The sequence below is a fragment of the Microtus oregoni genome, unplaced genomic scaffold (genome assembly GCF_018167655.1).
Source record: "Microtus oregoni isolate MIOR12 unplaced genomic scaffold, Mior012 000016F_ref0000370, whole genome shotgun sequence".
Lineage (NCBI taxonomy): Eukaryota > Metazoa > Chordata > Mammalia > Rodentia > Cricetidae > Microtus > Microtus oregoni.
The window spans coordinates 19,358,800-19,383,721 of NW_024543075.1; the positions used below are offsets into that span (position 1 = coordinate 19,358,800).

At 49.6% G+C, this 24,922-nt stretch overlaps 1 protein-coding gene across 1 annotated transcript in view; it reads right to left on the reverse strand.

Moving 5' to 3' along the window:
* Positions 1–24,922, reverse strand: part of Il21r (interleukin 21 receptor) — a 35,582-nt gene continuing 10,660 nt past the window's right edge. The window contains exons 3-10 of the mRNA XM_041666585.1: positions 11,894–11,956; positions 8,335–8,437; positions 6,673–6,872; positions 5,645–5,802; positions 4,769–4,946; positions 3,979–4,084; positions 3,028–3,112; positions 1–1,529 (exon numbers count right to left, since the gene is read on the reverse strand). Of these exons, the coding sequence (XP_041522519.1) occupies positions 792–1,529; positions 3,028–3,112; positions 3,979–4,084; positions 4,769–4,946; positions 5,645–5,802; positions 6,673–6,872; positions 8,335–8,437; positions 11,894–11,956 (1,631 nt within the window). The 3' untranslated portion in view covers positions 1–791. The remainder of the gene's footprint in view (positions 1,530–3,027; positions 3,113–3,978; positions 4,085–4,768; positions 4,947–5,644; positions 5,803–6,672; positions 6,873–8,334; positions 8,438–11,893; positions 11,957–24,922) is intronic.

Consider the following 24,922-nt stretch of genomic DNA (forward strand, 5'->3'; position numbering starts at 1 on the left):
CAAAAAAAAAAAAAAAAAAAGTCTTGGTTGGTGGTACTGCTTCTGAGGACCGGGCTGTGTATATCACAGCCCACAATCCCACTGAGTGCCCATGGCAGGATTCTCCATATGTACCCAGGCTGTGGGTGTAGGCTGCCTTTTCTCATTTTCCCTCCTCGGGGCATGCATCTGGTCCTAAAAGCCACAAAAGTCAAAAAGCTGAAAGGGGCTGCGAACTGCATAGGGCTAAGTCAGGGCAGCCACACCATTCCTAATGCCCAGGAAAGCGAAGCCTGCAGAGTTCAGAAGGGGTTTCTCCAGGATGCGTAGCCTGGGGCCACCTGTACTGGGGTTCACAGTTACAGCCCTAGGTTCCCCCAAAACCTTCCCACTCCAGTAGTTGCTGTAGGCTCACTCTATTGCCCCAGGAGAGAAGATCGTAACAGCCTGGACTTCATAGCTTCTTGGAGGTAGCATCTGACAGGGCTGGGTGTGTGATAGCGCCCTGGGGCAGGAACCTGAACCAGTCTCTAGACACTGACTGTGGCCACCCCACACGTCTGCAGGGGAGGAGTCAGAGGCTCATGTCTAAGAGACACCTATACTCACGCATGTACACAGTGAGCTCAGGCAGACACACACAGGTATGACCGTGAACACAAGGCATGTACAGGCATTTCTCACACAAATGTGGGAACGCGCACCCGAGCCACACATGGATACACACACATACCTACATATTCACACTGTAAATGGCAGGCTCGAAAGCCTGCCCACTTCTGGCCCCTTCTTCTGGCAGCTGGTTTTGTATGCTAGCTGGCCTGGGCGCCGCTGTCCACAGGTGGAGGGGTCCTGACCACCCACTGGCGTATGTAGCTGCGAGGGGGCCCTTCATCACTCTCCACAGGGCTGCCACAGTCTGATCCTGCAAAGCCGCTGTCAAAAGTGTCCATGTCCAGGCCAGGGGGTGAGCCCGCCTCACTCTCAGAGCCCCCTCCTGGGGACCCCGTTCTCCAGGGCGGGCCTGCTGTCCAGTCCCTTTCCTGAGCAAGGGGCAGCCTCAACCTGTCCAGGAGGCTGCCTGGGGTACCTCCCAGCCTGAGGCCACCACCTGAGACACAGCCACAGGACAGAAAAGTGGTGTTTGTGACCAAGAGCAGATCCTCTGCATTAGGGCCAGACTCTGGACCGGCATCCAGGTTCAGGGCTGGGTAGCCGTCATCCCCACAGCCATAGGGCCAGGCGCATGGTCCCTCTGCATCCCCCACAGTCACTGTGTCAATGGACACCAGACCATATGGCCGGTCTCTCTCCTCACTGTAGGCGGAGGGGCCTGGGCCGGCTGCCAAGGGGACTGTGCAGCAGTGGCCAAGCTCAGACGTCCCGTCACACTCCAGCTGTTCTTCCAGGCCTGGCGGCCCCAGGAACTTCTTTTCCTTGGCTGGGTATGAGGGCGAACAGCTGTCGTGCACTTGTAGGACTGAAGTTGCTGTGGGATTCTGTGGTGTCAGCTCCAGGCTAGAGGCCGTGAAAGGGGTATCCACCCATTTCTATGAGAAAGAGACAGTCATTGGCTGAGGCAGATGCTTGGGTGTGAACAGAGTCAAAGACATGTGGACGCTGGGACATAGAGACGGGCCAGAGACAGGGAGAACAGACGAACAAGACACCAGCAGAGAGAGACAGACAGGACCATGATGAACCCTTGTCCTGTGGGCCCCCAATGCTGTCCTTCTCTTTCAGGGCCCGTGTCCCCACCTGCAGTAAGGACAGACTGCCTTCACATTAGTAACCAGTGCCCCAGCGTAGGATCGGCTGGGTGCTGGCACCAGGCTCCTGAGTCCCGAGGTCTAAGGGGCCCCGCCCATATCCTGTCTTTCGACACAAGCCTTTACAGCTCTGTTGTGTATCTGCACTACAGCGAACACTCAGCCAGGAGCGGGCCCGCTCACAGCTGTGTCCTCAGTACCCGACACACAGCAGATTTGCCATAAACGTCTATGGAGGGAGCGAATCAGTAGCCAGATATGCGGAAAGGCCTTTAGGGGATGCTGGATGGAGACAGCGGCCCCGGAGCCTTGAGAACCCTCTTGCCCATTGCCTGCCAGGATATTGGTGACAATAGGGGAGCCTCCACTGAGTTGACAAGGATCACCCTGGTGTGAGAAGATCCCCTGAAAAGAACATCTCAGAACCACAATGTTCCCCTATCCCTGACCTGGGGTCACTCCTGAACTGTGTGACCTTGAGTTAGGCCCTTGCCCTCTGTGTCTCATTTCTGTCTTCTATGGGATGGTCCCACCCATGGCAGTGTCTTGAGGATTGAGTGAGGTAATGTTTGTTTGCTGACAGGGCAAGTTATACAAGATTAACAGCAGCATCAGAGCACAGCACAGCAGGCAGCAATGCTGTGTTTCGGGGTAAGAAAGGGGTGTGGGCGCACCCTTGCCCTTTCTGGAAGGCCCACTGGTCCCTCTGAGCCTGGGCCTCCTCCTGGAGACCCAGAGGGCTGCTGGGAACTCATTGCAAGGGCTACAGTACAGGCAGAGCCATAGACCAGGTGTGCAGCAGCTGTTCCTTGGGTGCCCTGCTGCTCTGACCTCCATGGGCTGCGGCAAGTGCTGTTCCCTGACATCACATCCTCTCTCCGGGGCCTCCCTCCCTGCTGGTTTTGCACAGCAGTGCAAGGCAGATACTCGGAAATGACAGTAGTGGCAGCTGTACTTGGCAGGGAGAGGGATGTGCTGTGGGATAGGGCAGGTCCTTCCCAGGTAAGATTCGCTCCCCACCACAGATCAAAGTCACTACAGGAAACCACAGGCTCATGTACCCAAGGGCCACCCAGTTTGCCCCCTTTCACGGTAACTCTAAGCAGGAAATGCATCACGATGCCTAAGTCTAAGACCAATTCTGCACCTCACAGAATAGGGAAACTGAGGCCTGGTTCCAGGTCAGGTTTTGAATACTCTGGACTCACAGAGCAGTCTTGGGGTTAGGGTTAGAGTTATTAGAGCTCAACATCCAAAGGGTTCATCCAAGGTGTCTCACCTTGAAGTTCCCACTGTGTTCCTTGTACAAGGGCTGGAAGAAACTCTCAGGGCTGGGCACTGGTACCCAAACCTTCTTCCATAGTCTGCAAAGAAAGGGGTGTGTAAAGCCTTTGTGGTCTGGCCTCTCTCCTGCAGAAGCAACAGCTTCTACTTCCAGGCGCCTTCCTGCCCACCCATCAGTAAAACGGAAGCAGCAGTTACCCTCACCCCCAAGCTTCCTGCAGATGCTCAAGTTCCTGCCCCATCTATTGTGGGCTAGGCACACACTGCCCTCTGGGGCCTTGACTTCCTCATCTACCATGGTGGGGGGGCGGGAGAACCCCAGCTGCCACCAACTGTGACGAGCACCCTGATCTCTCCCTTCCAGATTCTCTGTCTCTGTCTTTGAGTATCTCACTGAAGGGGAACAAAACGAGTATGTGCAGAGTCCCGCTCTGTCACTTATCAAAGGACTCTGCACACAGCAGCCTGCAACACTGCTGGTGCCAAGGTGGTACGTTCTGTTTTGAATCAGCAGCCTCCTTTCTCTCCATGGCATGCAGAATGGAAGCCCTGTATGGAAAGCAAATCCCAGGCCACCTTTAAGCTGAAACGAAGGGATGGGGAGGGTGAGTGATCACCCCTTGGGCCTCCAAGTTCACTCTCTGGATAAGGTCCGAGTCAAGGTCTCCTCAAAGAACATGAAGTTTCTACCCTTACCCTTGCCACACTATAGTTCTGTGACTTTGGGCACGTAGCTTGGCTACCCTGTGCTTCCGTTTTCCCTGTCTGAAGAGTGGGGGTGTCTGCAGTGTGCCAGACTCACACAGCTGTCACGGAGCAGAGGCAGGAGCTCTACCGTGTCTAGCACATGGAACATACACGCTGTTCATTGGTGTCACAGGTCTTGGTTGGAGGGGCTGTGACCCAAGCTGACCCCTTTTCTGTCTCCCTGAGCCCCTGGCCTCACCTCCAAGGCAGGTCGATCTTCAGACCCAAGAAAATCAGGCAGGGCACCAAGACGAACAGAAGGAGCAGCAGCAGCAGCAGGTGAGGGTCCAAGTCTGCCTCGGGCTCTGCATAGAGAGCAAACCATGGATCCAACAGAAAAGTCTCCCGGAAGAATGTGGGTGGGTGTATGGAGCATGGTTGGGTTGGGTGGAAGGCTGGGAGGAGGCTGGGCTTTGATCCCTTCCTCTGTCAAATGACCCCTCCCCCAAAGCCTCCTGTGTCAGAGGTATGGTCCCAACCTGGATGCTACTGGAAGGTGGTAGGATCTTAGGACTCCGAGCCTAGTAGGAGATGGTTAGGTCATTACAGACACACTAAAGGAATGTTGGGACCCCATCCCTTCCTCTGTCTTTGCTTCCTGGTTACCATGAAGTAAACAGTGGCATACACTCCCCGCAGTGCAACAGGGCCTTACAATCATGAGCCAAACCAGAAACTAACATAACCCTTCTACTCTATCAAGTTGATTCTATCAGGAATTTTATTCTCATCCCAGGAAAGTGATGTCATCTCTCTAAGCCTTAGCTTTCTCTTCTGTAAGATGGGGCAATGACTCCCCTTTCAGAGTTAGGAGTCAAATGCACCATCAGATGCAGCAGCTCCCCTCGCAAAGATGAGTGGCTGCATCGGGGGATGGATCACAGAGCACACACCTCCCAGCCATGCGGGGGAACCTCAGGCCTGGAGAAAGCTGCAGCAGGACAAGAGTCAGTATCAGACGTAGGGGTTCCCACCCGCGTCACACTTACCCCCAGCCTGGGTCTGAAAGATGACAGGGTCACTCCACTCACTCCAGGTCCCCCTGAATAAAGTGCCTGGCTGGGGTGCTGCCCGCACCTGCAGCTGGTAGGTGGAGTCTTTGTGGAAATCTTCAGCGAGAAGGGAGACGTTGTTTGAGTCCACTGAGATCAGCTTGGTCACCGGCCTCTGCCAAGATGGAAGGAACGTGAAGCTCTGTAGTCACCCAAGTCATCAATGGGGTGCAAAGTCCTTCCACAGGAGTAAGCAGGCAGGCCCCGCAGGGAGCATGCATCCCTGACTAGAGGTACCTGGAAAAATAGCTCTCTCTGTAGCAGTGAACCCACCCCCAACTGACAATGTCCTGGGAGTAACCATGGGCAGCCCTGCACATTATTAACCAGAAGCTCCACAGACAGCCCCTGGGCTCCATGTCCTAGATGACACAGGACATCCTCAGCAGTGTACCTCTGGAAGTCCCTAAGTAAACCATCTTATCAATGGATGGCTAGAGAAGCCTCCCAGGGAACATTCTAGACGATCCCCTTTATGGTAATCTTCAACAAGGACCATTCTAATAGATGTATAATTCTAGAAGCCCCAGGCTCTGTTTAAACAGTGGGCCATTCTGGAACCATCCTAGTGCACCCTCTTTAAGAAGCCTTCCTGTTCAAAGCAAAGACAATGCCCCAACCTTGCCCCACTGTAACTGAGGTAGGCTGTAGGGGAGAAGTCAAGGTGGAGACACAGAGGGATACCCTGGCCCAGGGAGGAGGTAGGAGAGGGTTACAGGCTGGGAGGGAATGCCAAGTCCCGTTCCTTGCCCCCGCTCTGCTGGGACCTGCCTGCGTACCCCCGCTGCTCCTCCCCGTGGCCTGCCGCCTCACCACAGCATAGGGGTCTTTGAGGTTCCGATACTGCAGCTCATATTGTAGCTTGCCCCTCAGCACGTAGAAGGCAGGGTCTTCATAATAATCTGAACGCCAGGAGATATCATAACGTCCAGAGAAGGTCACGGTCACATTGAAAGGGCGAGCTGGCTTGACTTGAAGGAAGACCCAGAAAGATGAAACAGGATAAGAACCTGCAGGAAGCAGAGTCCGCCCCCCCACCTTCCCCAAAGGCCCTGTGCGGCTTTGAACAAAGCAGTCCCTGGTCACAGCCCCTATTCCCTTGGACTAGATCTAGGTGAGGCATCAGCACAGTACAGCAGGACTGGGGACTGTGGGAAATGAGAGAGTATGCCCAGGCTTAAAGGCTGGAGCCAGGACTCGGGCCCAGCACAGTCCAGCTAAGGAAAAGAAAAAGCAAATGCTGGAAATCCAGCCGGCTGAAGGAATTTTCTTAAGATTTGATATTAATGCCTAATGTGGAAAATGCCTAAGCAAGGTGCCCTCTGGATTCTGTTCTTTTCAGTTTCTCTCCTAAAGAAGGAGCCCCCTATCACATACAGATGCATAAACAGATACACACTCTGCCATGCACCAAAGCTGCTGCTCCAGACCCCTCCTTTGCCCAGCCTAGGCTCTGGGGACAGCTGCAGCCCTGTCCACCCTGGGGCCCTCCTAACCTTAGGCCCTTCCCATTCAGCTGGGAGGATTCCGTGTTAGCTGACTGGTGCTCACGACTAGGAGCAAAATCCTAGGTCACATAAAAAGGAGTCTTTCCAAGGTAAATCAGAGTCAGGCAGACAGGGAGGGCTGAGCTGGGTCCTACCCCACATTTTTCCAAGCCTGTGATGCTCCTCTTAGACATTTAGACCACATCCTGTATCAAACCATGACCCCTTAGCTAAAAGCAGGGCATCTAGAAAGGACACTCTAAGGACAGTAGAATTTGTTGGCGTGAGAAGAGCTTGCTTTGAGGTCAGAGAAGGGTCCTGAGTCCTCCTCAGCTTGGGTTTGTGGGTACTCACTGTTCTCAGCCAGGACAAAGCTGCCACACTCCTGGGAGCTGTTGTCAGAGTGGTCCATCTTGTTGACAATGAAAACGTCGTCAGCCATGAATCCGGACAAGGGCATGTGACAGGTGTACAGCACGTGTGTGGCGTTGTGGTCCGACCTATGCAGGCTGCAAGAGGTTTCTTTGTCCTGTAGCTCCTCGTATTCATCTTGCCTTCAGGGACAGAGTGGCCCGTTATGAATGGGGATAGTGAAGCTCAGTGCCCGGGGCAGGGCAGGAACTTGAAGCATGAGGGTGAGAGGGGCTGGAGGTAGGGCTGAGGGTCATGATCCAGCCCTCTCCCAGGGACAGTGACCTCTCTGCAGCACCCAGCACACTCCGAGTTCAGATGAAGCTTGCATGCCTCAGAGGACCAGCCACTCAGTACCTTGACCGGGGCAGCAGCTCTCGGCTTTGGGAATTTGGGCCTAAAACCTGTCTCTGTTGCTCACAGTGAGTGACCTACAGACTGCTGTCCTATGCTCTGGTCAGGAGGGGTAGTGGTAAAAGCTTTAGTTCTTTAGCTCCCACTGGGCAGCAAGGATGGGATTTAGAGTATATATATATGTGGACTCACAGAAGTTTATTTTCTTCCTTCTGAACGTGTTCAGCGACTGAACATGGCCACCCTCCAGGACCAATGTGGATCTGAAGACTTACTTAGTTCTTTGCTGAACTTTCTGTACTACAAACCTTGCTGAACAACATTGTCCAAGCAAGCCTCCAGCCTGGACCACTGTAAGGCTGTCTGAAGATATTGCTCCCTCACCCAGCATCTCTGAGCCCCATCCTGCTTGTGCAACAGCCAGAGTGCCTTCAAGGCTCCCTAACACCTGCTGCCCTTCCCCATGCAGCACAGCAGCACAGAGGGCCCTCACACACCCACCAACTTCTTTGTTTACTGTTTTCCCTCACTCTGCTCAGGTCACAGGCAGCTGCTCAACTACACTCTCAGTTCATGCTCCCTCAACAGCCTTCGCACGTGCTGTGTCTGCTACCGTGGGTACTCTGGCCAACCCAGCTGACCACCCCAGCTGACCACCCCTGGCTCCACACCCTGCAGTCTTGAGTCTTGTTTGGCTCCTCAGCCCTTACAACATGTCTTGCCGGAACGTAATATACTTAAAGTGAATGAAGGCATGAAGGACAAGTGGTCTCTATCCTAAGCAGCACATGGGATCATGAGCACACTGGCTATGAGACTTCCGGCCAGCTGCTAAACCACTTTGAACTTCAGCATCCTCCTCTGGAATGTGGTAGCAACAATTTCAGTATCATTAATGGCAAGGACACTTGGTGCTTCGAAGATCACTGGAGACTGCTAACCAGGGCTGCTAACCTAGGCAGGTCTATGAGGGCAAAAGAGTTTGACCCTTGGGGTAACCCTGGGTGTGGTCAGTCTTTTTCCTATCTGTGTGTTCCCAGCAAGTCCTGTGAGCTCAGTCATCTGTAAGGTGGGGACCTGGCTCTCCGCTCTTGCAGTCTTGATGGGTGACATTGCTGGTGGGCGGGGCAAGCCTTTGTTTGTAGTTAAACTTCCTGATGAACAGGCCACAGGTCAGCTCAGCACCCAGCTTCCTCCCATCCTACCACCCTTTCCAAGCAGTTCCTCAGCTCGGGAGGCGTGGCTACTCACCAGGTGAGAGTAAGTGTGTAGGGGTGGAGGGTCTGTGTCTTCAGGACACAGGTGACAGTCCAGAGGTAGTTAGTGTAGCAGGTGAGGTCCAGGCAGCCCCGAGCTGGAGGGATAACAGAGAGGCCCTTTTAGGTGAGAGACACTGGAAAGGCCTTGGCAAGCTGTCTGAGGCTGAGGACAAGTTTGGGTAGAGTCACAGGCTGGGTTGAAAGCCTGGAACCCAGGGACCCTCATCAGTGGAATTCCTTGTGTGAGCTCCAACATTTCAAGACTGGTCATGGTGATGAGGTTCTTCTAATGTGAAGCTGGGCCACTGACCATCATAGGGTCAGACACTCTGAACCCCCCATAGGCAGATGGATAGATCCTTTAGGCCAGGGAGTGAGCACGGGTCATGGTCTGAGCCCACAGCCTCGATGAGGGGAGGGGTTTAGTGAGGATGGTGAAAGAGTGGGAGAGACTTCTGCAGTTGACAGTTTATCTGTCACTGTCAATGACCCCATGGCTACCAAGATGTGGCCAAAGTAAATGCCACAGCAGGGGCTGGCTGGAAGAGTCACCTCTCCCCTCCCCTCCCCCAACACCCCAGCTTTTTGTTTCACTTTCCAAATGACAGGTGCGGCAGACATGGGGCACATCTGGCTTCTGAGCATTTGGGGAACGGAGGCAGGCGGATTGCTAGTTCAAGGTCAGCCTGGGCTCCAGAGCCAGACCCTGTCTCAAAAGGGAAGAAAAAGTATCTAACTAATTACTAAATCGAAATAATATAGAACTCTAGATATCACTCCCTCTTTCAGGTTTGCAGCTCTGAAGGGCATCTAGGGGAACAAAGAGAATAATTGAAGGGGGTTCAGGAAAAGGGAAAGTAAGAGGGGCAAGGTGGAGGGACTAGGCTTAGCATCCAGTATACATGCGAAGGAAAACAATAAAATAAGATGCAGTCATTGTCCAAGTTTTGTTCAATGTTTGGCCAAATGAGCAGAGCCATTTTTAATTTTGCTTATTTTGCTTTGTAAAACTGCATCCCAGCACCCGTATCTTCTCCCCACACACTGGAAATGCGCTTCTTAAAAGGCCTTCATCTTCAGTGCCTTTTTCCTTCTGCATCCTGACCAATGAAGACCCTGAAACAGTGGGCAACTTCTGGGTTCTAACCTAGATTCCAAGGCTAGACCTGGGCTGTGGAGGACAGCACCAAGGCTCCAAGGATAGATAGCTTTCCTGGGCTGCTGAGCTCTATTCCCTGGGAAAAGCATCCCCCAGCCATAATGTCTGGCAGACACAGTTCTTAGGTAGCTTCCACCAGAAGTTGTGGAGACAGGGCCAGTGAGAGGACTCAGTGGATAAAAGTGCTCACTGCCAAGTTTAACAAATTGATTTCCATCCCTGGAACTCACATGGGGAAAGGAGAGAACCGACTCCTGCAAGTTGGCCTCTTTGGCAACATACACAGCACAGACATATAGGAGGGGAGAAGGGGAAGGAGGAAGGGAAGGGGAGGGAAGGAAAGGGAGGGGAAAGGAGAAGGGGAAGGAGGGAGGGAAGGGGAGGGGAGGGGAGGGAGGGAAGGGGAAGGGAAGGGGAGGGAAGAAGGGGAAGGAGGGAGGGAAGGGAGGGGGAGGGAAGGGAAGGCAGGGGAGGGGAGAAGGGAAGGAAGGAGGGAAAGGAAGAGAAGGGGAGGGAGGGGAGGGAAGGGAGGGAAAGGAAGGGAGGGGAGGGGGAGGGGGAGGGGAGGGAAGGGAAGGGAAGAAGGAAGGAAACAGTATATAGTGCCAGGACCTGAAGCCAGGCTTTTGTACTCACGAGACAAATACTACCACTGAGCTGAGATGGGACAAGCCACTGGGGCAGACAGAGCTGAGCCCACAGACTGCTGAGAGGTGGCTGCCAAGGTCAGAGTGAGTGAACAAGCCAGGCAACACCCCACAACTGGATGGCACCCAGGCATCCCGTAGAGGTTACCATAGGGTACAGGATGCAGCTGCACCCTCACTAGGTGACCACAGCTCCAGGATTAAAATTGCCTCTCTAGTATCCCGAAGCCGGCTGCACAGGTCCCAGCCTTCACAGCCATATTCCAGTAAGGTCAAGACTGTAACACATAAGCTACCTCATACAGCAGCCCCTTGACACAGCAGCAAGCTGAGGCAGGAGGATTAGGACTACATACTGAAACCTTGTCTCAAAAACTCAAAAAAGAATGAATGGATGAATGAATGAATGAATGAATGTGCGAACAAACAGTACAACAGGTGCCTGGTGCCCTGCTAAAATTAGGATCTGTGTGTCCCCTCAAACGCTCAGGCCACAGAACATGTGAGGAGCTGAGCCCTCCAAGGGTAATAGAGCCATTAGAGTCCCCAGGTCTAGTGGTGTTAGGAGTGGCTAGAGGGGCTCCCACCATAAAAACTCCTTTCTGCCCCATCCTGGCTCCCATCGTAAAAACACCACACTGGAAGTAGACGCTCAACCTCACTAACTATAGAGCTCACTGCACTGTGGCCTTGAGCACCCAGCCCTGGGACTGTGAAAGACACACATGTGACCATGTCTGTGAGTTTGTGAACATGCGCATGCACACTTGAGTTGAAGAGAGAGGTGTTTTAGGTAGACTCTCCTGCTCAGCCTGGAGCTCATCAATTTGGCTAAGCAGCCTGGCCAGTGTGCTCCTGAGCTCTGCCTCCACCTCCCCAGGGCTGGGATACTAGACACACTCAACTGTTCCCAGTCCCTTCTGGGGTTCCGAAGCTAGAAGGACAAGCACATCACAGAAACCATTGCCTTGTCCATGTCTTAGTGCCAGGCAGCCGTCCCCAGGATCTCCACAGGGTCTGCATTCTCTCTGTCTCGTCCACTAATGGCAACCTAGCGAGGCTCCACAGGAGGAGTGGGACGTGGCATTCTAGCCTCAGTGTGTGACAGGGCTCTGTTACCCAAACCGCACTCTTACGCCCTGCTCCCAGTGCAGGCACTAAAGGGATTTCCAGAGCAGGCAGGGTGTCACCACCAGAAAGGGAAATCAAAAGCTGGGCCTGTTTCCTGGGGGAGCTATTTAAAGGACTGGATATTTCGGTAAAAACCAGAGCAAATATTGCTGAGTCTGCAGAAGGTCAAGTTCCCCTCACCAGGGTGGCCTGCACAGCCTCTGGCTTTTGATGGAGAGAATGCCCTTAACAGGACTCTTGCAGCCCTGATGCCTCCCCCAGGGACTGCTACAAAGTTTGGTCCTCTGCCCCCACCCCCTTTCCCTCCCACCTACTGAAGGTTCATGACCCAAGTGAGAGTCTTGCACCAAGAAGAACGAAGGTTAGACCAAGGGCAGGACTTCCTTCCCATGAGGGTGGCGAGCCTTTCTCTTTACTGGAGCCGTTTGGTCCCCTAGGTTCTGGTTAGTGAAAAACAGGGCATTTAGCTTTGGCGTCAAGTAGACAGAGGCTGTAGATTGTGGGTAAGTGGCCAGCGGCCATGATCAGGAGCCTATGGCACCATGTGGCCCCTGCTCGGTTTTGTGGGAAGAGATGGGCCCATCGTCCACTGCAGCCATGTGGTTGAGACTTACCTCCCTGGAGGATCAGCAGGAGCAAGGGAGCAGCCAAGCCCTGTGGCATGCTGTGTCCCAGACCTGCAAGAGAAGTGTGTGAGATGTGAGATGAACCAGCTTCCGCCGGGCACTGAGCAGCCTTCCCATGACAGGGTCTGTCCCTGCCACATCAAAGGATCAAACACTCAAGTACAAATGGATTAAAGACCTCAATATCAGTCCGAACACACTGAACCTGATAGAAGAGAAAGTGGAAAGTACTCTACAACACATGGGCACAGGAGACCACTTCCTACGTATAACCCCAGTAGCACAGACATTAAGGACCTCATTGAATAAATGGTACCTCCTGAGACTGAGAAGCTTCTGTAAAGCAAAGGACACTGTCGCTAAGACACAAAGGCAACCCACTGACTGGGAGAAGATCTTCACCAACCCTGCAACTGACAAAGGTCTGATCTCCAAAATATATAAAGATCTCAAGAAACTAGACCGTAAAAGGCTAATCAACCCAATTATAAAATGGGGCACGGAGCTGAACAGAGAATTCTCAACAGAAGAAGTCCAAATGGCCAAAAGACACTTAAGGTCATGCTCAACTTCCTTAGTGATCAGGGAAATGCAAATCAAGACAACTTTAAGATACCATCTTACACCTGTCAGAATAACTAAAATAAAAAACACCAAGGATAGCTTTTGCTGGAGAGGTTGTGGAGAAAGGGGTACACTCATCCATTGCTGGTGGGAATGCAAACTTGTGCAACCACTTTGGAAAGCAGTGTGGCGGTTTCTCAGGAAATTCGGGATCAACCTACCCCTGGACCCAGCAATACCACTCTTGGGAATATACCCAAGAGAGGCCTTATCATACAACAAAAATATATGCTCTACTGTGTTCATAGCAGTATTGTTTGTAATAGCCAGAACCTGGAAACAACCTAGATGTCCTTCAATAGAAGAATGGATGAAGAAAGTATGGAATATATACATATTAGAGTACTACTCAGCAGTAAAAAACAAGGGCTTCTTGAATTTTGCATGCAAATGGATGGAAATAGAAAACACTATCCTGAGTGAGGTAAGCCAGACCCAAAAAGAGGAGCATGGGATGTACTCACTCATATTTGGTTTCTAGCCATAAACAAAGGACACTGAGCCTATAGTTAGTGATCCTAGAGAAGCTAAATAAGGAGAACCCAAAGAAAAACATATAGGCATCCTCCTGAATATTAACCTTCATCAGGCAATGAAAGGAGACAGAGACAGAGACCCACACTGGAGCACCTGACAGAAATCTCAAGGTCCAAATCAGGAGCAGAAGGAGAGAGCATGAGCAAGGAAATCAGGACCGCAAGGGGTGCACCCACACACTGAGACAATGGGGATGTTCTATTGGGAACTCACCAAGGCCAGCTGGCCTGGGTCTGAAAAAGCCTGGGATAAAACCTGACTCGCTGAACATAGCGGACAATGAGGACTACTGAGAACTCAAGAACAATGGCAGTGGGTTTCTGATCCTACTGCACGTACTGGCTTTGTAGGAGCCTAGGCAGTTTGGATGCTCATCTTACTAGAACTGGATGGAGGTGGTGGTTCCTTGGACTTTCCACAGGGCAGGGAACCCTGATTGCTCTTCGGGCTGAGGAGGGAGGCGGACTTGACTGGGGGAGGGGGAGGGAAATGGGAGGCGGTGGCGGGGAAGAGACAGAAATCTTTAATAAATAAATAAATTAAAAAAAAACAACGGATCAAGCAGTCTAAGGCTCACAAAGAAGCCCCCCCCCATGTTGAATACTAAAGATAAGGTTAGCCCACAGGGGTACTTCTTATTCTAAAAGGAAGCCCAGCTAGCCTACAGGGGCACACAAGGAGAGCAAGACCAAAGCTGCCTGGAGCCCCTGACTGGCTGAGATGGACAAAGGCCCTTGTTGAACCAAGGACGTGATGATACTGTGGGCAGCAAACCATAGGTGGCCAACACCAGTCTCCTCCTGCCCTTTGCCTGTGGAAGTGCTAACCCAGGGAAAATACCTTCCCGGGCTCAAGGACCCCATGCAGGCTAGGTCCTCCAGCATGGAGCTGGGACCAGGGCCTTGAGGGAAGCTGGGTCATGCACAGATCAGGTCAGACCCATGGCTTTTCCCAGACACCATCCCTGACCCCACAATAAGACAATGCTTCATCTGGGGTTCCCCTAGATCCAGCAGCACCGACTGGCCTTTCCTGACCATCATCAAAGGAACAGTAAAGGCTCAAGGTTCAGATAGGCAGCTGTGTGCTCCAGGCCAGCCTCTTGCTGTTTCTGAGCCTCATGAAATGAAGCAATGGAGGCCCTGTTCAGAGCTTTGTAACAATTCAACCAGGTACTGTGCAAGAAAGTTGAGCGTAGGCTCTGACAGACCACCGAGCTGACTGAGCTAGAACAGAGTCTAGAAGCTTCTAGAACAGATCCCCAAGAACAGTGTGCCCAAGGGGCTTCCAAAATGCCTCACTCTCAAAATTATATATTTAATATTTTCTATAAATGGCCTTAAACATTTGACTCCAACCCCAGTCTAAACATTGCTACTCACGTTCCCTCCCCCTGCAAGGGTGTATTTCCCCCCTCTTTCCTTCCCTTCCCTCTTGAGACAGAGTCTTGACGATGTAACCGAGGCTAGTTCTAGTCCTGTGAACTCACTGCTTCTGCCTTTAGCCTTCCAATACTGCTCTAACATCAGTATCAGAGTAAAACGTTATGGGAAATTTTGACTTGCTGTTTTGAGTAACACTGATCTTGGGTGGCCCTTGCCTTCACAAATCTTGTGGTATAGTTTGACTGTGTCCCCCCCCCCCAACTTTGTATGTTAGAACCTAATGCCCAAAGCACATTTAATAGAACGGAGGAGATTAGGATTAGCTGAGCTCATGAGGTTTTAAATGAGCTCATTTAAAACTCACTCCCGACCTGGCAGTAGTGAGTTTTAAATAGAGCATGGCAGGAACAGTTCCTGCCTTTGCCTAAACATATGGGAGTCCCCGGTTTCTGGTTCCAGCACTGACAATGAAAGATGAGGGAGGAGGGGGGCCATGCTGATGTTACAGTCTGAAGAGGTGACCTCTGACCACAGGAGGGTGACTCCAAGCATGCCCAGCTCTACAGTCCAGCAGAACTCTGTGTCCCATCTCAGCCGCAGGGAAAATAGAAAGCTTCTGTCCTTTGTCAAGAGCCTCTCCTCCCGCTCTTCACACCATAGCTCTGCACAAGTCACTGACAGGATAGCAGCTGCTCTGCCCGCCTGGATGAGCGACCCTCCTCATGACATGCCAAACTACAGCCCCTCTGCATGGTCCTCAGAACAGGTACCGAGCCAGGCCTGGCCAAGCCAAGCACCCGCTTGCCCCAGGGTGCCCATTGGAGACACTTCGGATTCAAGCCACAACAGCAGGGCTACAGTAAGAACATGGATCAGGTTGTCTCTGACGTCCATATCTGAACCTTCCAGTTACATGAGCCCAAACACCCTCCATCGCTGTTAGTTAGATTTCTGATGCTTTTTCCAAAGAGGCCTGGACTAGCAGAGTGGAGGAGGGGCCCAGTACTGGCAGTCAGCTGATCTCTGACCCTTCTGGTCACTGGCCTCAGCTGCCATCTCTGAAATGGGCACATTCTCTATCCCTGAACCTCACAGTTGAGAGTGGCCAGCCAGGAGGCAGGTGTCAGGTGTGAACACCAGCTCCTGCTGCGCCCCGGCAGCTGTCTGAACAGCCCACTGTTCTCATCTGCCTTCTGTTGTGTTGCTGTGATAAACACAGACACCAAGGGCAACTAGTGAATAAAGGCTATATTTCATGTTACAGCTCTCAGGTCACGCTCGGTCTGAGGGAAGTCAGGGCAGAAACCCAGAGGCAGGAGCTGATGCAGAGGCCGTGTAGCGATGGTGCTTGCTGGCTTGCTCCCCTGGGACTTGCTCAGCCTGCTTTCTTATAGAGTCCAGCACCTACCCAGAGATAGCATAGTGGGGTGAGCCCTCCCACGTCAATCATCAATCAATAAAATGCCCCACAGGCTGCCTACAGGCTAGCCTGACGGAGACATTCTCCAAACTGAGTTACACTCTTCCTAAATGGACCCTAGCTTGTGGCAAGTTGAGAAAAACCAATCAGCACAGACACCCTCTCCCAAGTACCCCCACTGCGGTACCTCCCTGCCTCTGTGCAAGCTGAGCCCTCTTCCTGAGCCACAGTCCTTCCAATCCTTAGCATGCTACCTTTGTGGAATGTTCTAGAACCTCTGTCATTCACTCCTCCTCACATTTCCATGATGCTGTCTCTATTTACTGTCTTTCCCTTGCCGACCATTGCTTTACTACAATAAACTTGTGTCAAAAGAAAATAGCACACATTGTTACCACTGACAGATACCAGGGTGAAGCCAAGAGGTTATGGGCAGCAAGCATGCTGGGTAAGCGCCCCGTGGAGCCGGCAAGGCCTCAGTTCAAACCCAGGCTGTGTCATCTCAGGCTGGTGGTTTAACTATTCCAAACCCAGGCCCTCATCTGTAAGTGTGGATGGGAAGGGCTCCAGGCTCTCAAACCCTTGGGATAACTTGGTGCTTGTGAAACAGTTGCAACAGTCAGTTGCAGGCTCAGGGTAGATGGTAAAAGTTTCTGTTTTAATTGCATTGTGTGTGAGTGTGTGTACATGCCAAAACACACATGTGGATGCCAGAGGACAACCTGCAAGAGCTGCTTCTCTCCATTGTGTGGGTCCCAGGTATTGAACCCGGGTCATCCAGCTAAACACCTTACCCGCTGTGCCATCTCGTGGGCTTACATCAAATTTTCTTAAACAAACCACAACCAGCTTGCTGGGAAGCTAGCCCATCACTGTGCGATATAACAGCTGCCAGAAAGAAGGCACAACCCAGTCACGCCACCTCCCGAATACTCCAGGAGTTGGCGATTCCCTTCTGCTTTTCTTTAAAACGTGGGGGAGGGGTGTCAGAAGTATTGAAGAAGGGCTAGCACCAAATGGAGATGCTCCCCTCTACTTTGAGGTTTCTTTCACCCTCCTGCTCCGTGATCTGAAGCCATGCCAGTGGCTATGCACCAAGGCGTCCCCGTGACCCCTCCTCACACTCTTAGCCCCAAAGGGGACTTCTCATCCCTCTGGCCTCTTAGCCCTGACTCCTCTCCCGGGATGTACATGAGGCTCACAAGAAAGGCGGTAGGTGTTCCAGGAGCTTCTGCAGACCCTCACAGTGGGAAGCAGACGACCTGAAACCTGCCATGCCCCAGTTATGTGTCCTTGGGCAGGTTACCTTGCCTCTCGAATTCTGTGTTGTCCGTTATCAGCAGAGGTCAAGGGCCTTTGCTGAAGCTGATGGTGAGACCCGACTGCCTCGTTGCATGGGGGACCTATCAGCCTGCTTCTCCGCCAGGCCCCAGCGCTGGGGTTGGGATGATGCAGACTAATAGCTGACCACATCTCAGGAACTCAGAGGGAAGTGGGGAAGGTTTGGGGTAGCAAATGAGACTGATGGAAGGGCCACAGAGAACACAAGAGCTTAACCTCCCCACGCAGAGAAATGCAAATAAAACCACAACGGCTTACCACGGACACTATCAGATCGGCCAGGAGCTACAACTCGAATGGCATCACTCAGAATCTGATACAGGGACTGCTAATCATGGCCAGGGTGGGATGAAGATACTATTGATCCGGAAATTAGGGTTTTTTTTTGACCTAATTAACGTAGACAATGGCTTCCCTAGGAACCGGTAACACCATGCCCATGCTCACAAGAAGCTGTCGGAAGCCTCACCAGGCTTAATAGCGAGAAACTAGAAACAACCCAAGTCCTCATTCGCAGAGGGATGGAGGAGAACAAGTGGGGCTTTGCAGGCCAAACATGGGAATGAGTCACTTCCATGGCCCACACCCCCAGCAAAGCAGGTGATCCACAGGATAGAATGTGCACCGAAACGAAGGCAAGAAAGAACGTGAAGGATGACGTCAGCCCTGTCATTCTTGGAGGCCCATGGGAACAATTCCACAAGCTGTTTAAGTGGATGGATGTCTGTTGTATGACATAAAGGAGCCTGGAGAGAAGACAAGCATCCCTTTCCTTTCCTTTCCTTTCCTTTCCTTTCCTTTCCTTTTCTTTCCTTTCCTTTCCTTTCCTTTCCTTCCCTTCCCTTCCCCTCCCCTCCCCTCCCCTCCCCTCCCCTCCCCCTCCCCTCCCCTCCCCCTCCCCTCCCCCCTCCCCTCCCCTCCCCTCCCCTCCCCTCCCCTCTCCTCTCCTCTCCTTTCCTTTCCTTTCCTTTCCTTTCCTTGAGACAGGATCTCACTATATAGCCTTGGTAAGACTATAACTATGTAGACCAGGATGGCTGCAAACATGTAGAGTTGGGCCTGTGTCAGTCTCCTGGGTGCTAGGAATAAATGTGCATGCCACTGTACCCAGCCTGAAACACTGTGTTTTGACTAATATACAGAAGGAAGAGGCTGGGAAGGTGTTTCTGGGATCTGAATGATTTGGGAAAGCCCAGCGACACTGGGCGACCCTTTCCCATGTCTAACCCATCTCACAGCAATTTAAGGGCAAGCAATTTTAACACAAACAAATCTTAGTTGTGTAAAATACCACATGCATCTAGGACTTCCACTGTGGAGTGATGAAGGGGCTCGTATCGGCTGATGACCCATCTGAGAGCCACTGGCAAGCCAGAGGAGAAGTCAAGCAGCCAGGTGAGATGGAAAATGACAGAAGGAACAAGCCCTCTGGTCCTGCATTTCCCTCATCAATGATTTCCCAAGTCACTGAAGATGAACAGCCAGAAGTCTGCCACAAGGCACCTGGGGGTGGGCTGAGAGGCCACAGAAGTTTCTGGCAGTTTCACCAAGCCAAGGGAAGAATTGGAGCCGGGGCTGGTCAGTGCTCAGAATCAGCTGTCCCACGGAAATGTTGTGTGTGCTGTGTGCCTCTTAGAAGGAAATGAGAATCTATCCGGAAAGCATCGGCTTCATCTACAGGCTCCACATCTTCATTCTCGCTGCCCCGCGTTCTGTTAAACGGATAAGAGGAGCTCAGGACCAACAACCAGAGCCCAGGGTGCTGGAAAAGCACAGTGATTCAGAGCCTGGTACTGCTTTACATCACAGCAGGCATCCTGGTTAAGAATTCCTGGGGCCTGGCTCTGTGGGGCACGCCTTTAATCTCAGCACCAGGGAGGTAGAGACAGGTGGATCTCCATGAGTTCGAGGCCAACCAAGGTTACACAGTGTGACCCTTTCTCAGAAAAACAATTAAAAAAGAGTTCTTGGTTAGAGGGTGCAGCTCTGTTTTACAGCACAGGCTTGAAGTGTGACGACCCTGATGACAGGAGCGGAGGAAATGGGGGGGGGGGGGAGAGAAGGAATGGGAAGGAGCGGGGATGAGAATTCTACTTGTTGTATTTGAAAATCAAAATACCGAAACTCCTTGAATTCATAAGCAGTGAAGGGATGGACTCGACAAGCGATGAGAAACATCGGAAGGGGGTTTGTGAGCTGAAGGTTGCTTAGTTGAAAGCAGACAGAGGAAGAAATGTTTCGACTCACAGAAATCAGCAAACGACACACCTGCAGCGTTGTGAGGATGGCTGGTCACCCACGCACACCCACTGTCCAAGAACCAGGGGCACCGATTCTCAGACAACACTCACACAACTTAGCCACACGCAGTGTGGATTCTTTTTTTAATATTTATTTATTTATTTATTTATTATGGATACAATATTCTGTTTGCATATATGCCTGCTAGAAGAGGACAGCAGACCTCATTACAGATGGTTGTGAGCCACCATGTGGTTGCTGGGATTCAAACTCGGGTCCTTTGGAAGAACACGCAATGCTCTTAACTGCTGAGCCATCTCTCCAGCCCTGCAGTGTGAATTCTTATTAATCCCTTTACGGTATTGATCCCGCCTTTGTTTTTAAAGAGCACACACCTTTTGTAAGTAGAATTACTATTCCATGAATCAATTTGTTTCTTTTACTGAGGACCTTTGCTTGGTTAGTTTTTGAAACAGAACTTGCTACGTAGCCAAGGATGACCTTAACGGTCAACCTGATCAGATTAATAAACACCGGAGAAGGTCGACCTTTGGAGGAGCTGTGAGGCATTTCCAGAGGTGATGGGGTCTGAGGTTCTGAGCTCCTGAGTGATCACCCCCCTGCGATGGGTTTATGATATGAGGTATTGTTGCAATATGGTGCAAAGTAAGATGTGGGGTGGAGGAAGTCAGTAGCTGGGATTGTGTCTTGGGGGTCTGTCTTGCTCTGGCCCCTTCCTGTGTTCCCTGTCTGTTCTTTGTCTCTGTTTCCTGGCCACCATGCCATAAACTACTCTGTTCCTTGGTACTTTCCTCACCATGCTGGACTGATACCTTCATGCTGTGAGCCAAAATAAACCTTTCCCCAGTAAATTGTTCTTGTTAGATGTTTCCTTGCAGTAGTTAGATAAGCAATGAACCCAGCAGTTAATAAAGGAAAGAAAGAGACTAAGTCAGAAGTAATAACAGAGCTACTGGCTAAAGATTTTTCTACACTTGCAAAAGACATTTAGCTACCAATTCAAAAAGTTCTACAAATCCCAAGGAAGATAAATCCAAAGAAAACCCCATCTGGGGACATCACAGAAATACCTCCTTCTTTCCTTCTTTTCCATTGTCTCTTTTCAAACCGAGTCTCATATAGACCAGATCTCATATGGCCTCAAGATCTGTAGCTATGTAACTGGGGACAACTTTAAACTTTTGATTTCCTATTTCCACCTCCCAAATGCTAGAATTACAGGTGTGCACCATCACACTGGTTTATAGCGGGCTGGCGATCAAGCCCAGTGGTTCATGTATACTAAGCAAGCACCCTACTCATTGGGCTACATCTTTAGCCCTATAAAACTATATTTAAAATTAAAGACAAAATGGGCAGCGGTATGTATGCCTTTAATCTGGAGGCAGAGGCAGGCAGATCTCTGAGTTCAAGGCCAGTCTGGTCTACATAGCAAGGGCAGCAAGGGCTATACAGAGAAACCCTGCCTCAAAAAAAAATAATAATGATTATTATTTTTAAAAAATATTTATGTATTTATTATGTATACAATATTCTGTCTGTATGTCTGCCTGCAGGCCAGAAGAGGGCATCAGATCTCATTTCAGATGGTTGTGAGCCACCATGTGGTTGCTGGGATTGAACTCAGGACCTTTGGAAGAGGAGGCAGTGCTCTTAACCACTGAGCCATCTCTCCAGCCCCCAATGATTATTATAATAATAAAGTTAAATTCAAGACAAAGATACACTGACAGTACTACAAAGAGAAAATCATTTACCTTCAAAGAGGACATAATATGACTGACAGCTGGCTTCCTCAGAAGTAACAGCAGTCAAGAAACAATTAAAAAAACCTTAAAGGCTAAAATTTTTAAATGTAAACATACAATTTATATAAATATATTATATACATATATTTATCTAGAAAAATTTATATCTAGCAAAAATTTCCTTTAAGGGCTCTCGGATAAGCACCAAGCTCATACAAGGGAGTGTAATAACAAGCAAGAGAATAGAAAACAGAGAGTGGTGTTTTTGAGAGATGGGAGGTCTTGGTATGTAGCCTGGGATAGCCCAGAACTCCTGGGCTCACAGGATCCTTTTATATCAACTCCTGTGCAGCTGGGACCGCGGGCACACACCACTATGCCTCTTTGAGAATAAGAAGCATGTTTAAGAAGAGAACACCTAACAAGAAGAAAAAAGGGAACAAAAGTAGATCAGACCCAAAAAACAAAAAGACAAAAAGACCAAGACAGTTGTTTTTATAGACTTTACCCCAAAACACATCCGTACTTCTTAAATCAACTTGACCCAGGAATGTAACCCAACCATGACATCAATAAGTGAGGTTAAAAGGAAGTAAAATTTCACAAGTAAAATGCAAAAACCTTAAACAAAATGCTAACATTCAGATATAATTATACAAAAGTAGCTAATACTTTTCATGTCATTTATATCCATAAGGAAGGTACGTTTGACCATCTATCTTATTCCGTTTACGAAAGAAAGTAAAATTTCATCTGACTATTCAGTAGGTTCAGAAAACATATTTAATGAATTGAGATGTCCATTCATGGTTTTGAAAACTTGTCAAAAGTCGGGAGTTAGTGGTGCATGCCTTTAATCCCAGCACTCGGGAGGCAGAGGCCAGCCTGGTCTACAGAGTGAGTTCCAGGACAGGCTTCAAAGCTACAGAGAAACTTTGACTCTGATAAGGATACACACAGGGACAGTATGCACAGTATACAGTGTCCTTAATGGACAAATTATTATATATATATAATAATAATATAATAGATCAGAAACGGGAAGGACTCACTCTTGCCACTTCTGTTCAACTGGAAGTGTTGGCCACAGCAATTAAGAAGGTAAAAGAAATGAAGGGCACTTAAAAAGAAAGAGGAAAATTATCTCTGTTCGAAGATAACATGACCTTATAGGTAGAAAATACTAATGAACCCACATTGAAAAAGTTACATTGAATATAGGAGTCCATAAAGGTTAAAGAATACAAAATCAAGACATAAATATTAGTTACATTTTTCTATACACAAACAATAATCAAAAGGGAAATTAAGGGGCTGGAGAGATGACTTAGTGGCTAAGGGCATTTGATGCTTTCCCAGACCATCCTACATCCCAAGCACCCACATCAGGTGGCTCACAACCACCTGTACCTAAAGCTCCAGGGATCCAATGCCTCTGGCCTCCTCAGGCCCCTGTACGCACATATTTATCTCCACATGCAGACACAGGCCTATACACAATTAAAATAATGAAATTAAAGAAATTAATCAAACCTATTTATAATAGCATCAAAAATAATAAAACACTTTACTTGGAGAACTGTAACACATTATTTTTAAAATATTTATTATGTATACAGTGTTCTGTCTGCATTTCTGCCTGCAGGCCAGAAGAGGGCACCAGATCTCATTACAAATGGTTGTGAGCCACCATGTGGTTGTTAGGAATTGAACTCAGGACACCTGGAAGAACAGTCGGTGCTCTTAACCACCGAGCCATCTCTCCAGCCCAATAACACATTATTGAAAGAAATTAAGAAAGACACTGGGGGGGGGATGCTTTTGTACTCTGTAAAGATTTGTCTCTTGTATTGGTTTAATAAAATGCTGATTGGCCAGTAGCCAAGCAGGAAGTATAGGTGGGGCTACCAGACTAGAAGGGTTCTGGAAAGAAGAAAGGCAGAGATGCAATCACAAACCAGGTGCAGAGGAAGCAAGATAAGAACGCTGCACTGAGAAAAGGTACCAAGCCACATGGCTAAACATAGACAAGAGTTATGGGTTAATTTAAGTTGTAAGAGCTAGTTAATAGTAAGCTTGAGCTAAGAGGCCAAACAGTTTATAACTAATATGTGCCTCTGTGTATTTCTTTGGGACTGAATGACTGTGGAACCAGGTGGGACAGAAACTTATGTTTACAAGACCAAAATAAATAAAAAGATGTCACTTCATGGGATGAAAGGCAATATTGTTAAGATGTCAATATTGCTGAGAGTAACTACAAAGTTAAATAATTTCTACCAAAACACTAATAGTGCTTTTTTTTTTTTTAGAAATAGAAAAGTCCATCATAGAATTCATATGAAATTGTGAAGGATCTTGAGTAGCCAAAAACAATCCAGAGATGGAAAAGCAAAGTTGGAGACTTTCTTGGTTTAAAAACATCTTTTACAATTATAGTGATCAATGGACTAAAGAGATGGCTCAGAGGTTATGAGTACTGACTGCTTTTCCACAGAACCTGGGTTTGGTTCCCAGCACCCACATGGCGTCTCACAACCATCTGTAACTCTAGTCACATGGGACACTATGCCCCCTTCTGGGCTCCATGGACACTGTAGTCACATGCACCAGAACCACAAAGGTGAAAGCACAGGGCTTCAAGAAACAATGCCCATGCATGTAATCCCAATATCTGGAGGTAGAAACAGGAGCCTCGGGAGTTGCAAGTCATCCTAAGCTGCACATAGGAAGTCTGAGGCCAGCCTGGGACAAACAAACATGAAAATAAAAGGCATGGCTGGGGAAGAGGCTCATCTGGAGAAGTCAGTGAAGTTGATTGCCTGTCTTACCACATGCAGGAATGAACACAAGATGGTCGGAAGCCTAAAACTACAAACGTCCCAGGAAAGAACCCAAGCCACCAGAGCAAACACAAACTTGAAGCACCTAGAGAGGAATGCTCCCCCAAACCAGATGTCAGGCAAGGCCTTAGGACCCAGAAGATACAAAAGAACACTGCAATTCAGTAAGAGCCCCAAACTAAAATGCATGAGGGCCATTTCTCCAGAGGGGTTCCCAATGGCCAGCAAGCATACAGAAAACATCTCAATATCACTATGGGGCAACGGACATCAAAGTCCAATAAGGCATGCCTTGCACCAGACACTGTGACCACTCTCTCAAAATAAAATAAATAAATAAAAGTATGGGTGAAGGTGTGTGGGAATCACAATTCTTCTGCATGTTTGGTAGGGTTGTACAATGATGAAGAAATTAATTAAAACTAGAAGTAGCAGGTATGTATTCAAAATAATTTAAAGTGGCATTTCAGTCATGTGCTTTCACACTCCTGTTTACTGCCCCAATATTTACGATAAATGACATGCGTAAGCAATCATAGTCCATCCACAGACAAAATATGCTCTACGCATACGATGGAATAGACTCAGTCTTTAAAAGGGAAGGGACTACAGCCATGTGTTGCAATGTGGGCGAAACTAAGAAGTGAAATAAACCAGTCACAGAAAGACAAATGCTGCCGGGCTCCACTCCATCTCAGAAACAGTGAGCAGACTGGAAAGGCGAGATGGGGCTCTGTTGTTTGAACGCTCTAGAACTTTCTCTCAAGCAAGAGGGACGAGGGCTAGCACTCTGTCACTTGGCGCTGTCAAGTCTAGAACAGCATTGTGCTCTCCACTCTAACAGGGTGACAGTAAAG